Source organism: Mercenaria mercenaria, chromosome 19, assembly GCF_021730395.1.
Source record: "Mercenaria mercenaria strain notata chromosome 19, MADL_Memer_1, whole genome shotgun sequence".
Taxonomy (NCBI): Eukaryota; Metazoa; Mollusca; class Bivalvia; order Venerida; family Veneridae; genus Mercenaria; species Mercenaria mercenaria.
In genome coordinates, this window is record NC_069379.1 from 13,807,852 (window position 1) to 13,833,079 (window position 25,228).

General features: G+C 36.0%; 1 protein-coding gene across 4 annotated transcripts; it reads left to right on the plus strand.

The window, feature by feature from the left end:
- The first annotated feature begins 233 nt into the window (after positions 1-233).
- Positions 234-20,935, plus strand: LOC123542924 (uncharacterized). 4 transcript variants are annotated; one of them, XM_053530980.1, is made up of 5 exons: positions 234-359; positions 12,059-12,262; positions 14,996-15,178; positions 18,138-19,124; positions 19,808-20,935. In XM_053530980.1, exons 2-5 carry the CDS (start codon positions 12,109-12,111, stop codon positions 20,398-20,400), a joined length of 1,917 nt encoding a protein of 638 aa, XP_053386955.1. In that variant the 5' UTR covers positions 234-359; positions 12,059-12,108; the 3' UTR covers positions 20,401-20,935. The 4 variants fall into 4 exon arrangements, with proteins under 4 accessions (XP_053386955.1, XP_053386954.1, XP_053386956.1 ...); XM_053530979.1 differs by lacking the exon at positions 234-359 and adding an exon at positions 372-574; XM_053530981.1 differs by lacking the exon at positions 234-359 and adding an exon at positions 4,382-6,516.
- The last annotated feature ends 4,293 nt before the right edge of the window (positions 20,936-25,228 follow it).

The following is a 25,228-nucleotide window of genomic DNA, read 5'->3' on the forward strand; positions in this document are numbered from 1 at the left end:
GAGTTATTTGTAAAAATCTCAAATCAGTTTGAATTAAAACTACAATTTTCAAAAAAGGCTGATATCTAAAATAGCTTAAACTTTCAATCGAATGACACAATCACAATTCATTAATTCCTGATAAATTTATTAGTTCTCATTACACTTGAAGACTTTAAATTATTTATGGAATGATGTCTTAATCTATATTTTTTTTGAAATATTTAAAACAAGATTGAGGGAAACCGTTTTATGAGAAAGGTGGACGAGTACCTTTAACTTAGGGTGATTATGTAAAATATTTAGCAATGCGTCAGCCGACGATTTTATTTCCGATCGTTCAAGTCTGTTTCGGGAGATAATAATTATATTTATACTAGGTAGTGTGATCTTTTTAGTAGTACTTAATTTTTAATGTTATTATTTTATCGTCAACTTTTTTTCTTACACAATTTGAAATTTAACTTACAACAATAAAAGAAAAATCAGACAACTTTTTAAATTAATTGATGAATGATTTTTAAGTAAATAGAAACATTATTTTGAGGATATGTGGATTATGGAATAGCTACGTATAGTGAATACCAAATAAGAGGTTTGAATTAAATCTTTTTCAACTTATTCTGTAACCGATTCTTTAGTACAGAACAGTTATTTTATTCTTCTCAGGTTACGTCATAATGTAATATTGAATATGATATCTTTGTATAAACAAGCGCTTTGCAATCAGGTTACAAAATTAGTATATCACCATGATTAAATAAATTCTTCCAAATGTTAGACTTTTTATATATGATTTTAAAATGTTTGCAAATATGTCTATTGAAGAAAAATAATGTAAGATGTTGTATATTAATCGTTGGAATGCGAACACAATGCAGATTTTCAAAAATATGATGGATTTTGTTTTGTGAAAATATACCACCTTGACTTTGGAACAAACGAGCACAGATACGTCTCGATTTATGGTATAAATACGATATTCCCAAGGCTTGACCAGGTTAATGTATAAAAACCGTTAATGATTATCTTAGATTTTCGAAACAAACATATATCAATGTAAGTACATCTTTTTATTCTTTTTTTTGATAAAAAGAGTATGAATCTAGTTCTCCAGATCACTATAACATAACACAATTCAAGTATTATTGTTGTCATTGGTGGTGTTGTTGTTGTTTAAAACTACCGTTTTTTAAAAAAATCAGATCATTTTTAGCCGACTATGTAATATTTTTAGATATGAAAGTTTATGTTGTTACCCATCCGCCGACGTCAGCGTCACAGAAGTGTTTCACGTATCAGTTTTTTTTTTCAGAATCTACAGTACTAATTACAAATTATATTAGAGGACTGGTAATAAAACGTATCTCAGACTTTCTGATAAGGAATTATCTCTATTTAATAGGCCTTTTTGTTTCTTTAATACACGATTTAAAGAATGTACGAAAACTAGAAACATAAACTGTAATTGACCGCCTTTAATTAGCAATGAAAAAAAAATCAGCGCCTACCTTTCTGGGTTTTCTTTAAAATTAATGAAAATCCATTCCTATTTTCACTGTTTTACATATTAATCATTGGAAAACTTATCTGGTAAATGTAGGAATAGAAGGATATGCAGACAATACAGTTGTTATGGTTTTTAAACAGGGTAGTAGCCCACACATTGTATTGCTAAAGTATAATATATTTTTGAAACAAGTTCGAATTTTTATTTATATTTGTGTTAATTTGTCGCCTTATCAGTTTTTGATAACGTTAGGTTAATTTAAATCAGATGTTATGTACTGACAAGGTATAATTTTTACCTCATGTTTGGCGTCGCTGGATTGTAATACAGCCATTACATAAAACTGATCATACACTATAGTGTAATAAAGCTTTGACGTTGACGTCGTTTACAATATAGGAGACGTTGGTCAACTTGACTATTTATGACAGTTAAAGAAAGTAGATTTTTTATGCTTCGACAGGAAAAGCTAACATGTGATAAAAATAATATTACATTTGTAATTTTCTACATTGAATGTATTAAACTCGTTGAATAAAATTTGAAAAAAAAAATATTACAATCATCTGTCAAGGTCACATGGGCCTGAACATGGAAACCCGTTTCTGATCAATAACTTGAGAACCACTTGACCCAGAATGTTGAAACTTCATAGGATGATTGGACATGTAAAGTAGATGACCCCTATTGATTTGTGAATCATTTGATCAAAAGTTACGGTCAAAGGAACCAGAACTTTAAAAACAGTTTCCAACCAATACCTTTAGAATCATTTTACCCAGAACCTTCAATCACGATGATAGGAATTACAGAGTAGATGACCCTTAAGGTTTCTGGGGTCACTTGACTTCAGGAAAAGGTCAAAGAGGCCTGAAGATGGAAAAACTCTTTTCGGATCAATAACTTGAGAATTAATTGACTCAGAATGTTGAAACTTCATAGGATGTATGGACATGCAGTGTAAATGACACCCTTTTGATTTTTGGCTCACTCGATCAAGGTCACAAGGGCCTGAACATGGAAAACGGCTTACTTGAGAACCACTTGACCCAGAATTTTGAAACTCATAGGGTGATTGGACATGCCAAGTAGATGATCTCTTCTGCAGCCAACCATTAGCGTCTTTTTGTCTTTCGCTCCAATCCTCTATTGACTTCTTGCCTATTAAGACTACGCATTGCGGGAGACATGTGCATCTTCTTATTTGAAAATGAATTGCCCTCCTTCGAAGGAGGAGGGGTATATTGTAAATATTATTGTTTGATGATGGATGTTGGTCGGTCTGTAGACCAATCGGTTTCCGGATGATAACTGGAGAACGCTTTGGTCCCCTTCTTCCAGTAAAAGCAGTGTTTTCCAGTTGATTTGTTATAAAAATGCTTATAATTCAAAAAAAGATTTTGAACAAGATTAACCAAACCTCACTAAATATTAAGTAAGCACATGCTTTGCTCATATATTATTTTATCCCCTTTGACAAAGTAAAAACCGAGTCTTACCCCTTGATTTGGTAAAAAAAAGTTGAAAATGCTTATTAAACAAAACTAGTTGAACTAGAATCACCAAACTTAAGCTAGCTGTTCATGCCCATTACCAGAAGCTGTCAATTGCTGCCCAGATCAGTCCTCTCAGTGCTTTGATTAACTTTATTTACAGATTAGATTAAGCAATTAATGATTCATACAATCTGGAAATCTAGAAACTTCATTTTTGGCATTACACCTCACTGTAAGGTATCATTGCAGTTAATCATTATTAACTCGTGAAATTTATTGCATTTATGAAGGCTGTGACAAATATAATTTCCATTTTCTAATATTCAGTATTTATGCTTCCAGGTATTTTTTACATAAAATCAATTAATACTTTATAATAAGTAAAAACTGTGTTAATGGGTTGAAAAGTTAAGATACAAAAATGTATTGATCAACAATGTACCCAAAAGAATTATGGATGGACTCATTTTACATTTGGCCTCAGTGGGCCCAGAACAACCCTTAGAAATAAACCAGCACCCACTTTCACATTTTTCAGTAAAGTGTTGAAAGGACTGTTTGATTGCAGTTATATCATGCAGAAAAGGGACTGCTCACAAAAATCTTTCTATTATTTTCAGTATAATGCTGAACTGAGATCTCTATTTCATAAACTTTTGATGATATATAGTCTGTGTATTAATATAAATTCCAGTGTAAAACGGTTATATACTTTGAAAATTTATTGTGTGTTTACACATTACATGTATGAACATTGTGGCTATAAATGTGCTATAATAATTGCAGTTTAATGTCAAATAAAATATAAGTTAATTATGCTATTTTATTTTATGTTAAAACTTTCAGTGTATTTTGCAGGATAAATTACATTCTGATTTTAATTCAGGCATGTCATGTTTGCACTACCCAGGGGCATTGTGTAAATTGTTGGTATATCAACTGCTAAATGTCATATTATCTCACCTTTGCATAATACCTGAACCTTTTTTTTTTTTTTTTTTACTAGATAATGTTTTATTCTGACAAATGTCTGTTTAAACAAACTACTTGTACTTGCTTCTTTCACATCTGTGCTTATTGCATGTATCTACAAAGAAAAAGTCTGGCATGACTTTTGATAACCAGTGTTGGAGCCTATTGCTGTTGACACCTCTGTAAAAAGTCAAAAGTGAGCAAGATTTAAATCGGAAACATTGACTAAAGTTTGTATTAGTTTAAGGGTAGATTTTAATGTAATTTAATATGTTCTTGCGTTTCAGAAAGATCCATTATTTTTAAAGGTCACCCCCAGATAGTGGTATTTATTTGTAATTTCAATATCTTGAGTACCTAATTTGAAGTTGTAATTATTTATATTTCTGGCACCAAATATAATTATTTTTGTTTTATTTATATTAATATTTAGCCGCCAGGTTTTACAATATTCCTTGAATGTATTTAGGCAGTTTTGGAAATCCGTCGGAGAATCGGACAGTATAATGGTATCGTCCGCATATACCAAAATAAAGAGTCTAAGCCATAGAGTCGAGTCATGTAAATCTCCGAGCTCTATGCCAACGTTAACATTTTGTTACATATACGACTGAAGATCATTAAGGAACAGCGAAAAAATGTGCAGGCGATAAATTCTCATCCTGTCTAACAACAAGTTCAGGGACAAATGAATATGATGACTGTTTCACCATGTAAAATACAAGACTTAATATTTATACATATTGTGGATAACATAAAAAAATCTTTAAATTTTGCAAAAGCTACTCTCCATATCTTGTCGAACGCCTGAGCAAAATCAACAAAGGCACTTCTGTTTCCTTTTTTGAGAAGATCTGTTAAAAGATGTATTTAAAAAATATGATCACTACACGAAAAACTTTTCCAAAAACTTGTTTGATTTTCAACTAGTATTCCGCTATCTTCCAAAAAAAAAACGCGCCAATCTCGTACTCAGTACTGAGGTGAAAAGTTTACCTAGACAGCTTAAAATAGTGATGGGGCGGTAATTTACCGGGCCTTTTGGATCTCCTTTGTTCTTATAGCTAGGCATAATAGTGCCTTCTAATCGGCTGTTTGGTAATATTCCTATATCTATAAAACAGTTGAAGAGTTTAATATATCCTTATATTGGCATTAAAATAATCTTTGTTTAGGATACTTATGCATTTTATTATCTAAGCTTCTTATATGGGTGAATTATCTAAGCTTCTTATATGGGTGAATTAAGAAATTTAGTCGATTCTTGAAGGAGAAGTGTTTCATTTTCATTAAAGATTCCGTTGGTTCTTGAGCTATATCAGTATTTATATATTTGAAATGATTATACATATTCGCATTGAGGGCGATGGACTATATTGCTGTTGAGGTTTTAGCATTTACAGGAACTGCCAATATTTTTGGACTTTTTTTGGAGTGACCTTAATCTATTAGCATTTGTAAGTTTGTTTTTCTTTATATAATAGTGCATTGTACGTTTGTACATTTTAATGGCATTTCGTAAAGTTATCTTATTATCATTATTTGGTATATGTATGCATTTTTCTCCAGCATTGTGGTAATGTTTCCTCACTTTGTGACATTTAGGACCATACGACGGTTTGTTAGTTGTATTATTATATTTTTTTATCATGGGATTTATTTTTAATTGATGACATTTAGGGAAGGTTTTGTCTGCAGAATTTCAGAAGAGTAACTGTAGCTCTTCAGATATCCATATTCAATAGACTAAGTATATTGTGACTGGGGGTAGGAATTCAGCCGTGTCTTTATATTTTCATGTCGGTATTGTTTTTAAATGCATTTGCCAATTCATTATCTCAGAATGGTCGGAATACAGTTTTAGTATATTGTTCATTATCAATATTTATAGTATAATGACCTAAATTTGTATCCTTTCCCGGGGCGAAGAATTGAGATTTAGTAACTAAAATGGCAAGGGCGCGGGCGAAAACACGATAATTAACGTCGAAATTCGCACCGCGTCCCAACCGTTAGAGCTAATAAATGTCGTCTTTTCGCCCCGCGACCCCGCAAACTATCGTGTTTTTTCCACTAAAAAGCGAGTTTTCATCCTGCACCCCGCCATTTTAACTTGTAAATTCTCGTGTATTCGATCGGCGGGGCCGCGGGAAGAAAACACGAAATGGCAGAAATCAGCCACCATAACAAACGGTTAATTCAAATATTTGGAAGATTTTATTTGGGATCAACACCCATTGTCGGGTATTGATTATCAGTGTCTAATTTTAGTCGAGTTGGCATTGGAGGGTATTGAATTGCCATATATTCAACAAAAGATTGCATTGCATGCAATTAGTTGTTTTTCATTTACGATCGGCAATGTCTATTGAAGTGTAATTTGAGATGATTGAAACATTGATCGACGCACAAGTTTATAACAACTCATTATGTATTTTCTGAAAATTAGAAGACGTAATATGAATTTTCGGAAAACCATACTTTACCTAACTACTTAAACGAGAATACGCCATTATTCAACGAAATTGTATAGCAATAAGGATAAATTATTGTTCAAATGTAAGACATTTATTTTAAAACCATGTTGCTGTGGTATTGTACTTTTATATTGTATGCTTTGTTTATTAAAAATACTATTATATAAAGTTCCATTTTTAATTCAATTAAAAGTAATAAATCGGGTCATAATAATTATGTTTTCTCTTTATCATTTTCCGACATACACAACACTTACTCTTTTGCCTGTGTATAAATAAGCGTTCTATCCAAGTGTGCAAATATGTAGTTTTAAGGGTCGTTTTTGAAAGGCCCGTTTTCATCGTCAGGTTAAATTAATTTCTTTTCCTGTGAAAATATAACAGTTTCCATAAAAGTCGCCTAACGACTAAATTTGATAAAATTATGGAAATACCAGCATTATGTTACTCTTCTATATACGTTGGAAAAAACACTGGTGACAAGTAATTTGACTTTAAATCTAAAATATTTCAAAGATTAACTTTTATTTCTACAACGATGAAGTTTAATACAAGTACTAGGTCATAGGACTCGAACCTACATCACCGAGACAGCAGCTATATGTCTACACGGCTATCTGCATGTTCGACACGATGTGAGTTAAAGGCCTAGATTCACTACTATATAAGTGTCCCCCCCCACCCCCCCCCCACCCCCAATCCAATATACAACTCCCATCTTATCAGCTGCTTATCAGCGATTATGTAACAGTAACGGATTAGAGGGCAATTAGCACAGCTTGGACCCCAACTAGACCATGAGGATTTGTGCAGTGGAGTTGAAAGAAATTAATTTTTCTTCAGTGTATGGCAGTAGGCCAAGTGATTTCTGTCTTCACCAGCACAGTTGGGGGCTAATGACCATCACCGTATGGTTCCAATAAACAAGGGTCATTGTTTATTGGAGAGTCAGTCTACCTTACAAGTGTATTAATTAGTGAGAAGGGGAAACAATGTAATTTATTTTAAATTAATGAATAATTGATAACTTATAAAGTTATACTTGTTGTTTTGTTGTTTTTTTTTTTTGGCATTTCTATGTAAAGAAATAATATTTCTTGATCCAACACAGTAATAAAATAATCAGAAACTTACTTCCACAATAATGAAATAATGAGAAACTTATTTAAAGAAATATGCAAGTTTTTATTTTTTTCTTCAAATTCTGTGTGGAGAACTGTGATATTTCAGAAAAATGTGACTTTCACTCATCTAAAGCTTGCAGAATACTATAAATAACATTTGTCTAAAATTGAAAACAGAATGTGCATTTCAAAGTTACAAAGCAAAGCATGAAAAAAGTCACTTTTGGCAACATACTGAAAATGAAAATTGAGTACAGATGGAACACAATAATTTTATATTCAACTAATGTTGATTACATGAATACAAGAAAATCAGTTTCCAATTCGAAAAATATTGTTTGTCAGCACAAAGAACTCATAAAGTTTTCACTATATTTGTGTTTTATTATCATTATTATTTTCAATATTGTTACTGTATATTTTATCATTCTATACGTAATATAATAATACTAATAATAATAATAATAATAATAATAATGATTATGATTATGATGATGATGATGATTATTATTATTATTATTATTATTATCATCATTATTATAACTTTAAAGTAATAGTTATTATCATCTATATAATATTAAAATAAATAATTATTATTATTATCATTCCACATTCACTGGAGAAAAATTAATTTCTTTCAACTCCACTGCACACATCTTCATGGTCTAGTTGGGGTCCCTGCTGTGCTAATTGCCCTCTAATCAGTTACTGTTACATAATCGCTGATAAGCAGCTGATAAGATGGGAGTTGTATATTGGATTGGGGGGGGGGGGGGGGGGCTTATATAGTACTGAATCTAGGCCTTTAAGGAGTAAAGTATTGATTTTTATCAAATTTTACATAAATAATTCAGTTTTTTTTTTTGCGAAAATAAGGTTCTATTATATATACTGGCTATGCCACTGCAGAGCGATGGTCACGCTTGTAGTCACATTTGATTCCTGGTTTGTTTTATCTTGATCTTAAAAGCGTAGTATGCGGGAACAAGTCTATGTAAAGAAAAACTCGGGCACACGTGCCGCTTTCAGTTGAATTTCAACAAGACAGAAGTTAAGTACGACACTCTAAACTAATTCATTTGCTTACTATGCCACGTCGCGGGCGAGAGAGGAGACAAGCGCCACAGCGTAAGGTAAACAATAGAAAAGAGCACGCGCCAGTGCCGGTAAATAGACGAATGCCGGCGCCGGCATCAGAAAATATAAGGACGAGAGCACAAACTCGAGCACAACCGCCAGCCGCAGTACCTGAAATGCCTGACACTGACGAGGAACAGGGTCCAAAGACAGGAAGATCCCCGCACCCGAGGGACGCCGGGCAGGGCAGACACGCCGGCGGACGACTTGAACCAAGACTTGAAGCGAAGGTCCGATGAAGCAGAGCTGGACGATTTTGGCGATGATCCCCTGCTACAGAACGATACCATGCAGTAGGTGTCCTTTTATAGATTTCGAACAATTAATGCACGAGTCACAATTTATTAATACCAGTTCTACCAGAAACCCTGAAGGGAATACTTGTCAAGTAGGGTGTGGCAGTGGTAACATGGCGAAGTTTAATGTATCGAACCATGTACCACAATTTGCAAGGAATAACATGTTGAGTGCTATTACTTGTTCACCTTCAGTTCGCACGGCTGACGATGATATTGCAGCGCACGTGCCAGCTATGTTGAAACAAAAAACTTGTAAAGGCGAATATGTCAATTTAGCGTTATTACTGAAGGGCGCAATAGAACTTTTGGATAATTGTAATGGAACGGTAGTTAAATTTAGCTCGGACGGTCGGGTTGAAACGTCACAAAAAGAATGTAGGGAGAAAATTGTGAATACTGAAAAATGGACGAATGCCTTCATTCTCTATATGTCCGTCTATTTGTCAACTCACGCGGATAAGGTGAATGAAATGTTGCATTATACATGTTCAATATTAGGAAAAGGGCGATAAGAAATGGTGGATTTAGCTTTCGTGAATATGACCGGCAACTTCGTTTGCGCCAGGTTATTTCTCCTTCATCCTGGACAAAAATAAATAACGACCTCTGGTGGCACTGCATGCAAATGCGACCTGTCCTAAGCCTTGTGTACATCTTAAGAATATGTTGGCGATGTTTCTTACTGCCTTTTATGTTAACATTCAGGGTTCAGTTAATTAATCTTTCTATAGACATATGTATGTTAGGGGATTCCATTCCCTATTGGGCTAGAGTTCGAGCCATGGCTACTGGCAAACCCAATTTGAAATTAAATGATGTGAAGATAGGCTGGTGGGGTGTGAGAGGTTTTGGCTGACAGGGATTTAGACATCAAGTGGATTCACAAGTCCTTCTATGCTCACAACCAAGAATGATCATAATTAATCTAGGTGGGAATGATTTAGTTCACCTAAAAACACCAGCTATTAGGAAAATCATTCAAAGGGAGGTAACCTATTTTAGAGATGCCTTACCAAATTCAGTAATCATTTGGATAGATATTCTCAAAAGAAAGTCATGGAGGGGATCCAATATTGGCTACAAACCTATTGAGCAAAAAAGGAAAAGACTTAATCGTTTCGCACGTAGGATTGTTTTAGAAACAGGCAGTGGAGACTATGTATCTCTGGACATGGACGAAAAACTAACTTTTTCGTGCAGACGGTGTTCATTTGAACGATGCAGGCTGGGAATTTTACTCAGACAACATTAAGGACATAATTGTAAAACATAGATCCTAATTAAAAATATATAAATAAACAAATAAATAAATAAATAAGTTACTGAATAGTATATACATATTAAAGTGGTTTCTTTTTCAATTTTGCCGGTGTATGTGTTATACGTTTTTACTTTCCTTAGGTCAATTTATTGTGGCCGAAAAATTCTGTCGATCGGAAGGTGACCGAAAATGCTATATTTTTGTAAAAACCTGAATGTTAGTAATCGCCAAAATTAAGATCGTGATTCTCAGATTCAGGTGTCTGATCAAGCGCCGGGCACACGCGCTGGTCGGGGACCTACAATCCCGGTAGCGCGAAATATTTTATCCGGTTGCTAATGCGTGAATTACATAGCTGTTAACGTAGTATTGCTACTGTCGTAGTACTGCTGTTGTTGTTTTATGGCTACTGACGTGGTATTTTTGTTTATAATTATACCCCCACCAAACATGTTTGGTTATTACTGAATGGATTTGATTTAAACTTAAAATAGATGTTCCACCTTATCACCCACATCATGTGACACAAGGTGTATAACTCTGACACCAATTTTTCATTAGTTATGCCCCCCTTTAACTTAGAATTTAAGGTTAATTTTGATGCATTTTCACTATATCTCAGTTATTACTAAGTGGATTTGATTAAAACTTAAAAAAGATGTTCCACCTTATCACCCACATCATGTGACACAAGCTGCATAACTTTGACACCATTTTTTCATGAATTATGCCCCCTTTTACTTATAATCTAAGGTTAATTTTGATGCATTATTACTATATCGCAGTTATTACGAAACGCATTTGTTTCAAACTTGAAGTAATTGTTCCACATCATCACCCACATCTTATGAGACAAGGTGCATAACTCTTGCACCGATATTTCCTGAATTATGCCCCCTTTTTGCTTAGAATTATACTTATATAGTGTTGTGATACATTTTATCTGAAACAGTTCCTCTCTTATTATTTGATATTTTTAACACAGACTCAAGCTATTGTGTAATATTAATCAACCATTGGAGTCATTAAACACTCCAGTGACAGTTCTTGACAGAGTTAAATGTTTTTGGTACACAGGTGTAACATCATAAAATAGAGGTAAAGTTCGACTTTGGCTACAAACCACCAATTTTATATGTAGTTATGGTCCCTTTCCAACTTTAAATTTGTCAAACTCATGGTTGGGGGACAATAACTCATGAAAGGCTTGACAGATTTAGATAAAGTTTGGTACACAGGTGCAGCATCATGAAATACAGGACTGGTCAAGTTTGATTTGAATTGCACCTTCTGGTGGCCATGTCTTTCTTATGGTTGCCATTCTTCTGTGACAAGACCGTACTGTGGGGTATTCGTCACTCCTGTGACAGTTCTAGTTGCTGTATCAGTCTCCGTCTGACGTCTGCAGAATAATGTTTTTGCATAGGTATTGTCCTAGTACTGAGACAATATCTACCTAGCTTTGCTTGATGATATCGCATCGGTATTAAGCTGGCATTATATTGAGGTTCACCCCCCCCCCCCCCCCCCCCCCCGCCCCCCGCACAGTAAATGGTGCCATTATATACTATTTACAAAAAGAACTACTACACACTACCCTACACATAGAGCCTGTACCAACAAGTGCGTTTATTTAAACAAACCTTGGAGATACAAATCGACTCCGACTAAATATTATATCTTATGCACGTATTGGTTTTTTTTGGGACAGATCTTGAAAATATCTAAATGTCTCCGAGATAGCCGGGATTTTCAGATAAGCTAGTTCGAGATGCCGAGTTTCAACTGTATTTTCCTTTTCAGGTTGTATGGGATAATAGATTAAGCTAGCTTGGGTTTGGTGGACCTTAACTATGGGCTACACTGTACCATGCCGTTACATTGTACCATGCCGTTACTTTGATGCTTACAACACTCAGTCGTTCACATTTGTATATGAAAATAGAACTCTAATTCTCGTGATTAATGCTATATATGGCTATGTGCAATATCTTTTTCTGGTCCAAGGTAAGTTACATTATTTTAACAGCTTCTTACTTTGCTAGTTAATATAAAACTCTTGATGATTTGTACATACTAGTAGCTCGACTTTTGAAATTGAGAAGAAAAAAAAAAACGCCGTGAATAACAGTTAAACCAATAAAATAATATTACAAGATTTATTCATTTAAAGCGCCACAAGCTACAAATTATCTATCAAATATAAAACATTTATGCATATACATGATCATCTTGAAGAAAAAAAACCCTTAATTTTGATGATTAACCTTCAGCCTGCCGGTGGCAAGTGATTTTGCCTTTGCGACCAGTGCAGACAAAGAACAGCCTGCACATCAGTGCTGTCTGATTATGGTCTGCACTGTTTGCAATATTCAGGTGAAAACCCCTGTGAATGATAAATGATATTGCCCAAACTGAATGATGGACCAGTCTATTTTAGAAATTTAGCAGCCTGGGTAAAGGTTAAAATGTCCGATTGTAACATTTGAGAAAACAAATAGATATTTTGAATGTCGGGTATCGCGGCATTCTAAAAAAAATGCTTATACATACCACTCTTTTCAGACTCGTGGTCAGCTACACTTTTATTTATGGCTTTCTGGTTGCGGACGGAACTTGATCACAATCCATCTAATGTAGCAGCTTGTTTGCCAAAAATATAATAACATGCAAATTGCGTGACTGGTATTTATTATAAAAAAATACCATAAAATCAAAGAGCAAATGTTATTATAAATAAACAAAAAGAGCATCATGTTCTTTTACAAAACTGGGCGAAGAAAAAATGCCACACCATAAAATCAAAGAACAACATGTTATTATAAAAATGCAAAACTTCGCAAAGAAAAAAAAGCCTAAAAGAGCAACATGTTTTAGCTCACCTGAGTGCTCAAGGTGAGGTTTTGTGACCGGCCATTGTCCGGCGTCCGTCGGCGTGCGGTGTAAGTGGTGCGTCGTTCGTCAACTTTTACCATGGTAACACTCTAGAGGCCACAATTGTGACCCAATCTTTATGAAACTTGGTCAGAGTATTTGTATTGAGGACCTCCAGGGCAAGTGGGGTCAAAACTTGGTTAATAGGCCAGATCAAAGGAAAATATTGTTAACATTCTAGAGTCCACAGTGTATGTTTAAAACTCATAGGAATTGTTCAGAATGTTTGTTTTGATGACCTCTAGGTCAAGTTTGAATCTGGGACATGTGGGGTCAAAAGCTAGGACACCCGGTCAGATCAAAGGAAAAGCTTGTTAACATTCTAGAGGCTACATTTATTGCCCTATCTTCGTGAAACTTGGTCAGTATGTTTATCTTGATAATTGTTTGACCAAGTTTAAAACTAGGTCATGTGGGGTCCAAAACTTAGTCACCCGGTCAAATCAAAGAAAAAGCTTTTTAACACTCTAAAAGTCACATTTATGGCCATATCTTCGTGAAACTTGGTCAGAATGTTTATCGTAATGATTTTTAAATACGCCAAGTTTGAAACTCGGTTATGTAGGGTCAAAAACTAGGTCAGTAGACTAGATCAAAGGGAAAACTTGTTAACACTCTCGAGACCACATTTTAAATTTGAAACTCATCAGAAATGGTACGAATGTTTGTCTTGATGAAATCTAGGTCAAGTTTGATTATAGGTTATCTGGGGTCAAAAGCTAGGTTACCCAGTCAAACCAAAGAAAAACTGTGTGTGTACAATAGGGGCTTTATTTTTTATTTTATTTTAGGTGAATTTGATCAAAATAATCCTTTTGGTGAAATCTAGGTCAAGATTGAATATTGGTCATCTGTGGTCAAAAACTAGGTCACCTGATCAAATAAAAAAAAACATCTTTGTGTATGCAACAGAGGCTGCATTTTTCATTTGATGTGCATGCAACATGATTAGAATGTTTGTCTCCATGAAATCTAAGACAAGATTTTATCTTGGTTGTGTGGGGTCAAAAACTAGGAGACCAGGTGAAATCAAAGAAAAAGCTTGTTTACACTCTAGGGGCCTTAATTTTATGCAGTCTTCATAAAACTTGGTCAGAATGTTTGTTATCATGAAGTATTGGTTGATTTCCAATCTGGGTCATGTGGTGTCAAAAACTAGGTCACCATGTCAAACGTGTTTATACTGTTACGTAGTGTTACTCAGGTGAGCGGCCTAGGGCCATCTTGGTCGTCTTGTTTATACAACTGGGCAAAGAAAAAACTCCTAAAGGAGCAACATGTTGTTGTTTTTTGTTACAAAATTTGGCAAAGAAAAACCGCCTAAAAGAGCAACATGTCTGTTTTACAAAACTGGTCAAAGAAAAAACGCCAACAAATCAACAAATACATAGTTCCAAATGTCAGAAAATTAAAAAAGGAAACAGGAGGTAAGAAGGGGCATGTGGGATATAAAAATTTCCTGTAAGCAAGTTTTCGTTTGTTCGAGAATGACGTAATGCTAAATATATAAGCCATGTAGCTATTGGCTGAAAATAAAAACTAAGTATTTGACTGACTGGAACTTTGCTACCCTATGTATGAACATTATATTTACACGAAAATTGAACGTATATACAAATTAAAACTAAACGAAAAATAAGAATAGCCCTTGATCATCGCCATAAATTATTTCATGCAGATACATTAAATACACTTACGTTGTACCTTGAATGTTAAAATATATCTAATTAGATTATACACATTGATTGATGAGTGATTGTTATGAAAATGCCAAGCGTAATTTTGTTGTTGTTGTTGTTTTTTCAGAGCACAGTAGGCACTTAAGTACATTGCAACCCATGCCCTATATGGCGCATAGACCAAGGTTACACCCTGTAACAGAAATATTGCCATGTCCCTATACCTTACCTCAGTGGGAAGGATTAATGTGTATAGAAGACCCACGAGCACTCGTCAGCATATTGCATCTTGGAGTGTTATCTGGCCTGGGTACGTATATTAATGTGATGTCATTAAAGTATATCCGCCTATTCGATATTTGTTACGGTCTTTGATTAAGGCAGTTCTGCTTGTATGATTAACCAGAAGTAATGATGTCATGTCATTTATCCGGAAAACCTAAGATAATGCCTGGAGGCAGTTATACGGGTAGCTTTATTTTTTTCTGGGAATATGTTATATCCCGTGAATTAAGCGTTAAATAGTCGAAGCTACTACTAGTATATGTCTTCCTTAAAGTTACTTTTGACAATGGATTGATTTTGACGTAAATAAATTTACAACAAATGTAGGTATAACGCATATTTTTTCGTGTTATAACTTCTGCAGAATCCCAAGGGATTGGTTGGTGCCCGAACCCGTCAGGGCGAAGGTACCAACGTATCCCGAGGGATTCTGCAGATGTTATAACACGAAATGAACATGCGCTAACGCTATTCTAGCATAAAACGCGTAAAAACTAAACAATGAATACATTGTCACTCACCGTCATTAAATTTCCACGAAATTCACGGGAATGTCTGACTTGTTATTTGCCTTGACGCCATATTGTTTTGAATTATCCGTTTTGGGGCCGAATGACGTTTACGCTTTGTCACGGAACGCGCATATATAAAAAGGTATTGTAACAGCACGTGAGCGCGAGAATCTCTCTGTTAACACACGTTTTCTCTCCTGTAAAAAACACCCCCGAAAAGTGACAAGAACATCAGTTTTATGCTAGAATGTAGGGATAACGCATGTTTTTTTGTGTTATAACATCTGCAGAATCCCGAAGAATTGGTTGGTACCAACGATTCCCGAGGGATTCTGAAGATGTTATAACAAGAAAAGAACATACGCTAACACTATTCTAGCATAAAACGCGTAAAAACCAAGTCAATGAATATATTGTCCCTCAACGTCATAAAATTGCCATGAAATGCGCGGTAAAGTCTACATTGTTTTTTCACGTTGACGTCATTTCCTTTTGAATTATCCGTTTTGGGGCCGTAATATGTTTACACTTTGCCACGGAACGCGCATATATAAAAAGGTGTTATAACAGCACGTGAGCGCGAGAATCTCTCTGTTAACACACGTTTTCCCTCCTGTTAAAACACCCCGAAAAGTGACAATAACAGCAGTTTTATGCTAGAATGTAGGGATAACACATGTTTTTTTCGTTTTATAACATCTGCAGTATCCCGAGGGAATAGTTGGTACTCGAGCCCGTTAGGGCGGGGTCCAACGATTCCCGAGGGATTCAGAAGATGTTATAACAAGAAAAGAACACGCGCTAACGCTATTCTAGCATAAAACGCGTAAAAACGAGGTAAATGCATATATTGTCCCTCAACGTCATTAAATTTCCATGAAATGCGCGGTAAAGTCTACGTTGTTTTTTCACGTTGACCTCATTTCATATTGAATTATCCGTTTTTGGGCCGTAATACCTTTACGCTTTGCCACGGAACGCGCATATATTAAAAGGTGTTATAACAGCACGTGAGCGCGAGAATCTCTCTGTTAACACACGTTTTCTCTCCTGTTAAAACGGCCCGAAAAGTGACAATAACAGCAGTTTTATGCTAGAATGTAGGGATAACACATGTTTTTTTCGTATTATAACATCTGCAGTATCCCGAGGGAATGGTTGGTACTCGGGCCCGTTAGGGCGGGGATCCAACGATTCCCGAGGGATTCAGAAGATGTTATAACAAGAAAAGAACACGCGCTAATGCTATTCTAGCATAAAACGCGTAAAAACGAGGTAAATGCATATATTGTCCCTCAACGTCATAAAATTGCCATGAAATGCGCGGTAAAGTCTACGTTGTTTTTTCACGTTGACGTCGTTTCATGTTGAATTATCCGTTTTTGGGCCGTAATACCTTTACGTTTTGCCACGGAACGCGCATATATAAAAAGGTATTATAACAGCACGTGAGCGCGAGAATCTCTCTGTTAACCCACGTTTTCTCTCCTGTTAAAACATCCCCGAAAAGTGACAAGAACATCAGTTTTATGCTAGAATACATAAAACAGGCAAAATTATAATGTAAGATATCTAATTGAGATAGAAATTAAGCACACGAACCTATATGTTGAATTTGGTTTTATGATTCTACAACTAAAAAAAAAAGTAAAAAAAAAATACGCTATAGAACTGTTTCTTATGCGAAAATGTCACCCATACGGCGATTTTGCCTAAATGCGCATTGCGAAAATAGACCGGAGGACCATTTGTTTCAATTTGGGTTAAAAACATTCAAGCACACGACAGTTTCTTACTTTACTGACTGAGTTTTTTTCTGATACAGTGACACTTTGAAAAATGTCGTCTGTAAAATTTTACATTGTTTTGTTTGTTTGTTTGTTTTGGGTTTAACGCCGTTTTTCAACAGTATTTCAGTCATATAACGGCGGGCAGTTAACCTAACTAGTGTTCCTGGATTCTGTACCAGTACAAACCTGTTCTCCGCAAGTAACTGCCAACTTCCCCACATGAATTATCAGAGGTGGAGGACAAATGATTTCAGACACAATGTCTTTTATCAAATCGTCACAGAGAACACACGCCCCGCCCGGGGATCGAACTCGCGACCCCGCGATCCGTAGTCCAACGCTCTTCCTATGAGCTAAGCGGGTGGGCTAATTTTACATTGTAGCACAATATTTGTTTCAATGGAGAAGAACTACGTTAACATTGGTTTTCGTATTAGATTTGAGGGGATGTTGAGCCATTGTAAATAAATGTTATTGCCTTGATAATAATCATATAAATGTGTCAAATATTTATGAAATACATTTACATATACCGGCAAATAAATCATAATATTTTACCGCATTAAGTCAAAATCCCTTCCAATGATTCTTAAAACAACTTAAAAGATGTACATGCAAAAGTTTTGAAACAGGAACGGCATTGTCAAATCTAAACTTTACATTCATTCTTATCACTTTTCAGAGTATCTCTGGGAAACACGCGTCGAAAATGATGACGAAAAGAATAAAAGTAAAATTACTCAGTTATATTCTTTGCTACCAAATACCCAATTATTAAATTATCTTTGCCTCACACTTGGACGCAATTCTTTCCTTATACAGGAATTATGTAAGGAAATAAGTTTGGAGTTAAAGAAACGGTCAAGCACTATTGTTGATGTGTGGGCTGCATATATGCCTGGTAAAGAGAATGAAATTACGTTCATGGTCATAACGAAGAAAAACTGCGAAAGTCCGATAATTCGAGACAGACCGTTTGTGCATCGTTGCATCGACGATTTTAGCACCGAAGCTGCATATGTGATTGAAAACGAAATTCCGTTGAGAAATGATTTGAGAAAAAATCTCAGATCCGTAGTAAACAGGCACACCGGTTCTCTACTTCAGCAACACAAAAATATAACTTCAATTTCTGTTAGTTCAGTTAAGTCAAGGAACTTTAACACGATGAAAGAATTGTGCCCCGTACCTTGCATTGTTATCTATGTTCATGTCAAAGGTATGATACCTATTGATGAAGAAGCTCTGCCAACAAGGCTCGACGGATTTGACGTCGACGTACGTGAAGGTGCATTTAGTCCCTTTCTTCATGAACCTAACCAAGTTCCTGACAGCATTTCGATGGGCTGTCAAATCCAAGGTCCCGGTGAAAACGTAGATGAAGATGGAAATGTTTTAGGAGGGACTCTCGGTGGTTTCATTGACCATCCAGAATTCGGGCTTTGCTGCATCACATCAGCACATGTCATTCTTTCAGCCGAAACTATGCGAACCATCAACCCATTCGGCTGGCAACCACCGCACACATATAATAATATATGCTACCAACCTTGTCCTCCACACGGGTTTGGGAGAGTGGTTTTAGCTGTTTGTAAGGAAGGGAATGATGATAGTTCCGGGGTAGAGGTTGTAATGATAACGGTGGAAGATAGACCACTAGCTGATAAAGGTGAAGTTCCGTTTGTTTGTCTTTTACAAAAAATGTAACCGATCATTAGATCTAGTTTTTAAATAAGGAAGTCAGTTGATCAGTAAAATTTATAGATCACATAATATTAATTATCACTATGGCCTTTGGGAGAGTCATGTTTTAACACGTTTTTAAACAGCAAATATTTCACTTTTCAGTGTAAACATAGTTTTCCACATAACTGTATAGTTAAATAAACATGTATTATATTTGTACGGATAGGATTAGAATGAAAGACAACGTCATAAAGATAGAATTCTTCTTCTATTTTACCTGTTTCAGTATTTGCCAGATTTTCATTTTCAACATTAATTTTACTGTACAAAACTTTTGGCCTGCCATTTGTTATTTTGCAAATTTCTTAACACGGAGAAAAGGAAACAACAGTCAAAACAAAACAACGTTGTTGCCGTGACCTATCGAATTTAACCATTTTATAGTACATCTATTTATTCTGTGACTTAAAAAGTGGGAATGCGGCGATAAAATGAATAAAATCATATCTTTGCGTGATTTGATATTTTGATATGCTATTATTTTTTAAAGCATGTGTATCTCATTTTTAAGGTGCATTTAGTTTTTCTTAATATATTGCCAAAATAGATAATTGGAGGTTAGTTGTTTCGTTAAGTACATATGTACCATTTTGTTTGTTTATATAGGTTCTGACGGCTTACCGTACAGGTCAGGTGATATCATGGAACTTTCTGAACTTATCCAGCAAATGGATAATAGTTACATGGAAGTGATAAAGTATGGGGCTGAAACTGGAATCACGAAAGGCAAAGTTCATTCCGAGCAAACAACAATAAAATTTATCAGTCCCGAGTTGTCACATAGTAAATTGAACTTTACCTTAAGAAACCAGATTGAAATTATTGGAGATGATATATTTGCAAAACCTGGTGATTCTGGGGCAATTGTTTTTCATGTGGCCCAAAACAAACCTTTAAAAGCTATAGGAATGTTAGAAGGGGGAACAAGCTATAATACATTCATTGTAACACCTATTTGCGAAATACTGAAAAGCCTTGACCTACCTCCCCCTCTGCATATGAAAGTATTTGATCATGTCCATATGGGAACAGATCTAGACTATTTAGAACAGAGGGTTGAAAATCTGGAAGGAACAACCGAGAATATTAAAGCAGATGTCGCCGACATAAAGACAGAACTTCAACAGCAAAGGCAAACTATGGATGAACAAGGGCAAAAACTTGATCAAATTATAGGCCTCTTAACAGCACGTAAATAGTTAAAATAACTATAACACGCAGTTAAGGAAATCGAACAGGTAAACCTTTTACGCATCAATGCCCCATCTGATATGGACCAAGTACAGGATTCAACGACAGAACATGTCAGACTAAACGGAGGTCCTTCTAAATCGTAAACAAGATGCATTAGTTTATGCAATTAAATAACCAATACTATGAATACGTTCATGTTTAAAACATATAACCCGAAACGTAACTCTTCGGTATATGTTGGATTACTTTGACAACAGTAAATGCAGCATCAACAATCCGAATCAATATCTTCATTATAAAGACAACTGATTGCGTTCTCCTATTTAACATATTTAAAGAAACTCTTTAACCTTAAAACTGATAAATAAAATACAGAAGTTTGTTTCAAGAAATATAACGGTGCTTTGCTTAAGCAAACACTTTAATCCTTTTCTCCGAAGAACGAACTTCATTATATGCAAAACTGATTTGATTCGATTTTATTTTACATACACATTATCATACTATATCATAGTGAATATTAAATATTTTCCACTTGTTGTCAGAAGCTTTCCTCAGGTTGGCTAATCTATGTGAATTTTTGGTATTGTACACACGGCAAAATTACTCAATTCATGTAACATGTTTACTTACGTATTGTTTATTTCTCGACGGATTTTAGTAGAACAAAAAGCGTCGAAGACAAGAAAGCGAGACTTAGTACTTTTCTCAACACAAAGCGTCTACCAAACATTTGGGCGAAGTGATGGAAAAAGTATTAAGAATGTCTGAAAGACATTTTTGCAAAAGAAAATCTCTCGTTTCTCCGTCTTCGATGCTTTCACATTATCAAAATCAGTCAAGTAATAAGGAAATTATAAGCAAAATGTTACGTGAATCGGGTTATTTAACATTGTGTATGATAGATCTAGCGAAATGTCACATGGGTTTGCCACCCCGTTTGTTCACACCATGTGCAGCTGATTTATGTAACAGGATATAAAATGTGTTATATCAAATTATTGTCATAGAACTCGTATTTTTAATCACAATCATACATACATCTATTGCCTTTACGATATTTCAATATATTTTATATGTAAGGCTTAATGAAAAGAAAAATACATGTACTACAAAAAGGTAACTGCATTGTTTAAAGTCCTTCTTGTGCGAATTTTCGAACTCACAGTACCCAACTTTATATCATCTAGACTTGCATCAGTCGTTAAATCCCTTTAAAATAAATATCTATGCCATACAATCCACTCAAATAACACTTTCTGGAAAAAAAATACAATATCTCTTATCTCTGACTAATAGATTGGCATCATTCGTTAGAGTCCTTTAAAAAAATATCTCTGCCATAAAATCTCCTCAAATAGCACTTTATGAAAAACATTTACAATATCTGTTATTTCTGACTATAATAGAGATAAGCCTAGAGAGAAAATGGTCTTCTTAGAAGTTATTAGTATCATTATGAAGAAAGGAATAAACTTGATCTCAACAGACTTATAGTAAGTCTTCACTCGCCCTGTCACATTACCAACATAGGGCTGAATTTCGAGATAAGAGCAGGGTTGTCTAGAAATATTTTGTAGTATTTCACAGGCCTATATCTATACAAAAACAGCTTATGAATAATTAATAAAACTTTGACAGATTTATTGTAGAATGTAATGTAAAATTTCTTGTCTAACATGGGTAGTCGACGAAAGTCCCTACCTGGAATAAATGGAACAACTTATTTCATATATGTACCTCCCCAGCTTCCTGGAAACCGTACCAATTTAAGTAAATCACCCAGCACTGAACACTAGTTGGGATATCAGCCGCGACCGGGAATCCAACCCGGACCGTTGGCGTTGTAGTCCTGCCTGCTAATCATTGCGCCACTGATTCCACTATTGTATTCCATAAAAGATCAAATTTACTGAACACGTGCAGCTATTTTTTTCAGGTCTGTATTAAATGCAAAAAGATCAAATTCTAAAACTTACAAATTGAATAATTATGCGTTTTTATCAATACATAATTATGTCTTTTTTTTTTTGATACACGCACTTCCGAAATTCTGTATAGAAGGCAAACTACCGGTATTTCTAATGTCCAGTTTTCTCAAAATGAGGCCCCAGACTTATGACTAGGTTTGTTATATAATGAAACATGACCAATCCAATCTGACTATACATACTACCGTTCCTGGTCTTCCCCTGGTACTTCAGATGAAACGGCAAAGCTATCCTTTACATAGGTCATGATCTAAGAGACATATCCTTCAGAGTCATGGACGCAGGTGTACACAGACGGCCCAGCCTCAGCTGCAATAAAAGACGGAGGAGCTGACATCTTCATACTGCACACCTCGGGAAGATCAGAGACAATTAGTATTCCGACCGGGAAGCACTTTATGAACTGTGGAAGCAGAGGTGAAGGCTAGCAAACGGGCTACTAAACTCATTGAGGAGTCTAAAGAGAGCTGCCCCAACATTGTTATCTTCATTAATGATCTGTCAGTTCTCCAAGCATTGAAAAAGTCCAAACAAGCATCCATCTTCATGGTACTTTTAAACCTATGCAAAACAAATTTTGTCCCTACAATGGATACCTGCGCATTGTGTTGTTCCTGAAAATGAGCATGCAGACAGGTTAGCCAAACATGTAGCGTAAGGACACCAGCCACAAAATACTATTACACACGAGGAGAAGGTGACAACGACAAAGCCAAGGCCGATCAAGGATGACTACCACCTACTTGGCATATGGGAAACAAGCCATCATCATCTGGCTTCGCAGAGGATGTGAGAATATTTTGTATATTTAATATATTCCTAATGTAGCAAATAAGTACAGACAGTGATTGACCCCTTTTTCATTGTATCATGATGGATGATTCGGACAATTACTTGAATGATAGCTGGATCCCAGCATCACACATTATGTTATATACAATAGTTAATAGCAACTGTTTGTTAAAGCAAGTACTCATGGTAAAATACTATGTACTAATTTGGAAGACCATACAGGAACCAAGCTTACCTCGTTAGAACTACAAAAAAAGGCCAATTGGAAAAGTTTACAGATGAAACCTGCAGACAGATTCGCACTGAAGGCAGGGACATCAACAAAGTCACTAAGGAGTTCAATGCAGCCTTACTCCAGGCAGCCAAAAAATCAATTCTTAGAGGTTCCAGGAGAGATTACAAGCCATATTTGAACAAGGATCCAGAGGAGTTGTCAGAAGCCAGACAAGAGGATGAAACACAACCGTCCCAAACCAACAACATAAAACTCCAAAAGGCAAGGGCCAAGTTTCTGAGAGCCAAGATCCCGGCCAGAAGAGAGAGCTGGAAAGAAAACACTACCTCATTCATTTTAGAAAGAGACAGTATAAAGGTCTGGAAACTTACAAGGAAATTGAACGATGAAGGCGGGTGCGAAAAAGGCGCTTCATCTGTAAAAGAAACTGGTTCTCTGCTGACTGGAAAACAGGCTGCAAATAAGTTTGCTGAAAACTACGAGAAAGTAAGCAACATCACAGTCAACAGAGGACGACAAAGAGAAACGGGAAGGGAGAAGAGAGAGAAGATACAAAACGTTCAAGGATGAAGTGATGAAACCAAGCCTCACACTAAGGAGCTTAAGCACTGAAGAAGCTCAAGGCAAGAAATCACAAGGACCCGACCACATCACCATTGACACGCAGACCCATATGGGAAGTTTTGCTACGAAACCCTTCTAGATGTCTTCAACTTCAACCTGAGCTTGAAGGAGGGAAAACTTCCACAGGTCTTGAGGGAAGCGATCATGGCACCTATCCTAAAACGTGGAAAGGACAAGAAGAAAGTAGCCAGGTATCGTCCTATAGTCTCACCAGCACAGTGGGGAAGACTATGCAAAGCATCATAAACCAACGCATGAAGTGGTACTTGGAATACATGTACCTTGGCCCACCAACAGGCTGGCTTCAGGTCATTCCGGTCAACAGAGGATCAAACAACATACCTTTCACAAGAAATGGAAAATGCCTTTCATGCAAAACAGGTTACTCTAGTATCATATGTGAACTTTCAGAAACTACAGAGAAATAGTGTTGGAGGCACCATGTACAGATGGATAAAGTCCTATCACTTCAATCGAAGGGCTGAACCTTGATAGAACCCCTAGTCAGAAGTTTCTGCAGAGACATGGAATTTTCCAAGGAGGAGTACACTCTCCTGCTCCCTTTCTTCTCTTCATCAACGATCTGGTAGTTGAACTTCAAAGAGGAGTCAAAGCTGCTCTCTAAGCGGATGATTTGGTGCTCAATGGATTATGCAACAACTGCCAAGTACCGGATGCAAGATGCCACAGAGCTTATAGTCTGGTCAGAAGAATGGCATGTTCAGGTCAACACTGAAAAGTCCTGCACATACCTGTTTTCACTGTCACCAAATCAGACAGCTGCTGGCTCTGTTAGAATTTGTAACACCTCGCAGAAGTGGAGGAGGCAACATATCTAGGAGTAACGTTTGACAGGCGCATTATGGAAGGCACATCTAGCCAATGCAGAAAGCAAGGCACGAAAAAAGCTTCCTGTTCTACGGAAACTTGCTGGTACATGTACAATCTGGGGAACACATAAAAACATACTCAACACAATACTTGGGGTGGGGGGGGGGGGGCCTCCGTGGCCGAATGGTTAGAGTCGTTGACTTCAAACCATTTGCCCCTCATCGATGTGGGTTCGAAACCTCATTTGGGGCGTAGAATTCTTCACGTGAGGAAGCCATCCAGCTGGCTTACGGAAGGTCGGTGGTTCTACCCAGGTGCCCGCTCGTGATGAAATAATGCACGGAGGGGCACCTGGGGTCT

What these genes read in the sequence shown, in the direction of transcription:
- LOC123542924 (XM_053530980.1), top strand. Translation starts at nt 12,109, where the DNA reads ATGGGCTACACTGTACCATGCCGTTACATTGTACCATGCCGTTACTTT. An exon ending in ATATCTTTTTCTGGTCCAAG is followed by an intron (nt 12,263 to 14,995) that starts GTAAGTTACATT and finishes TTGTTTTTTCAG; the next exon opens with AGCACAGTAGGCACTTAAGT. An exon ending in TGGAGTGTTATCTGGCCTGG is followed by an intron (nt 15,179 to 18,137) that starts GTACGTATATTA and finishes ATCACTTTTCAG; the next exon opens with AGTATCTCTGGGAAACACGC.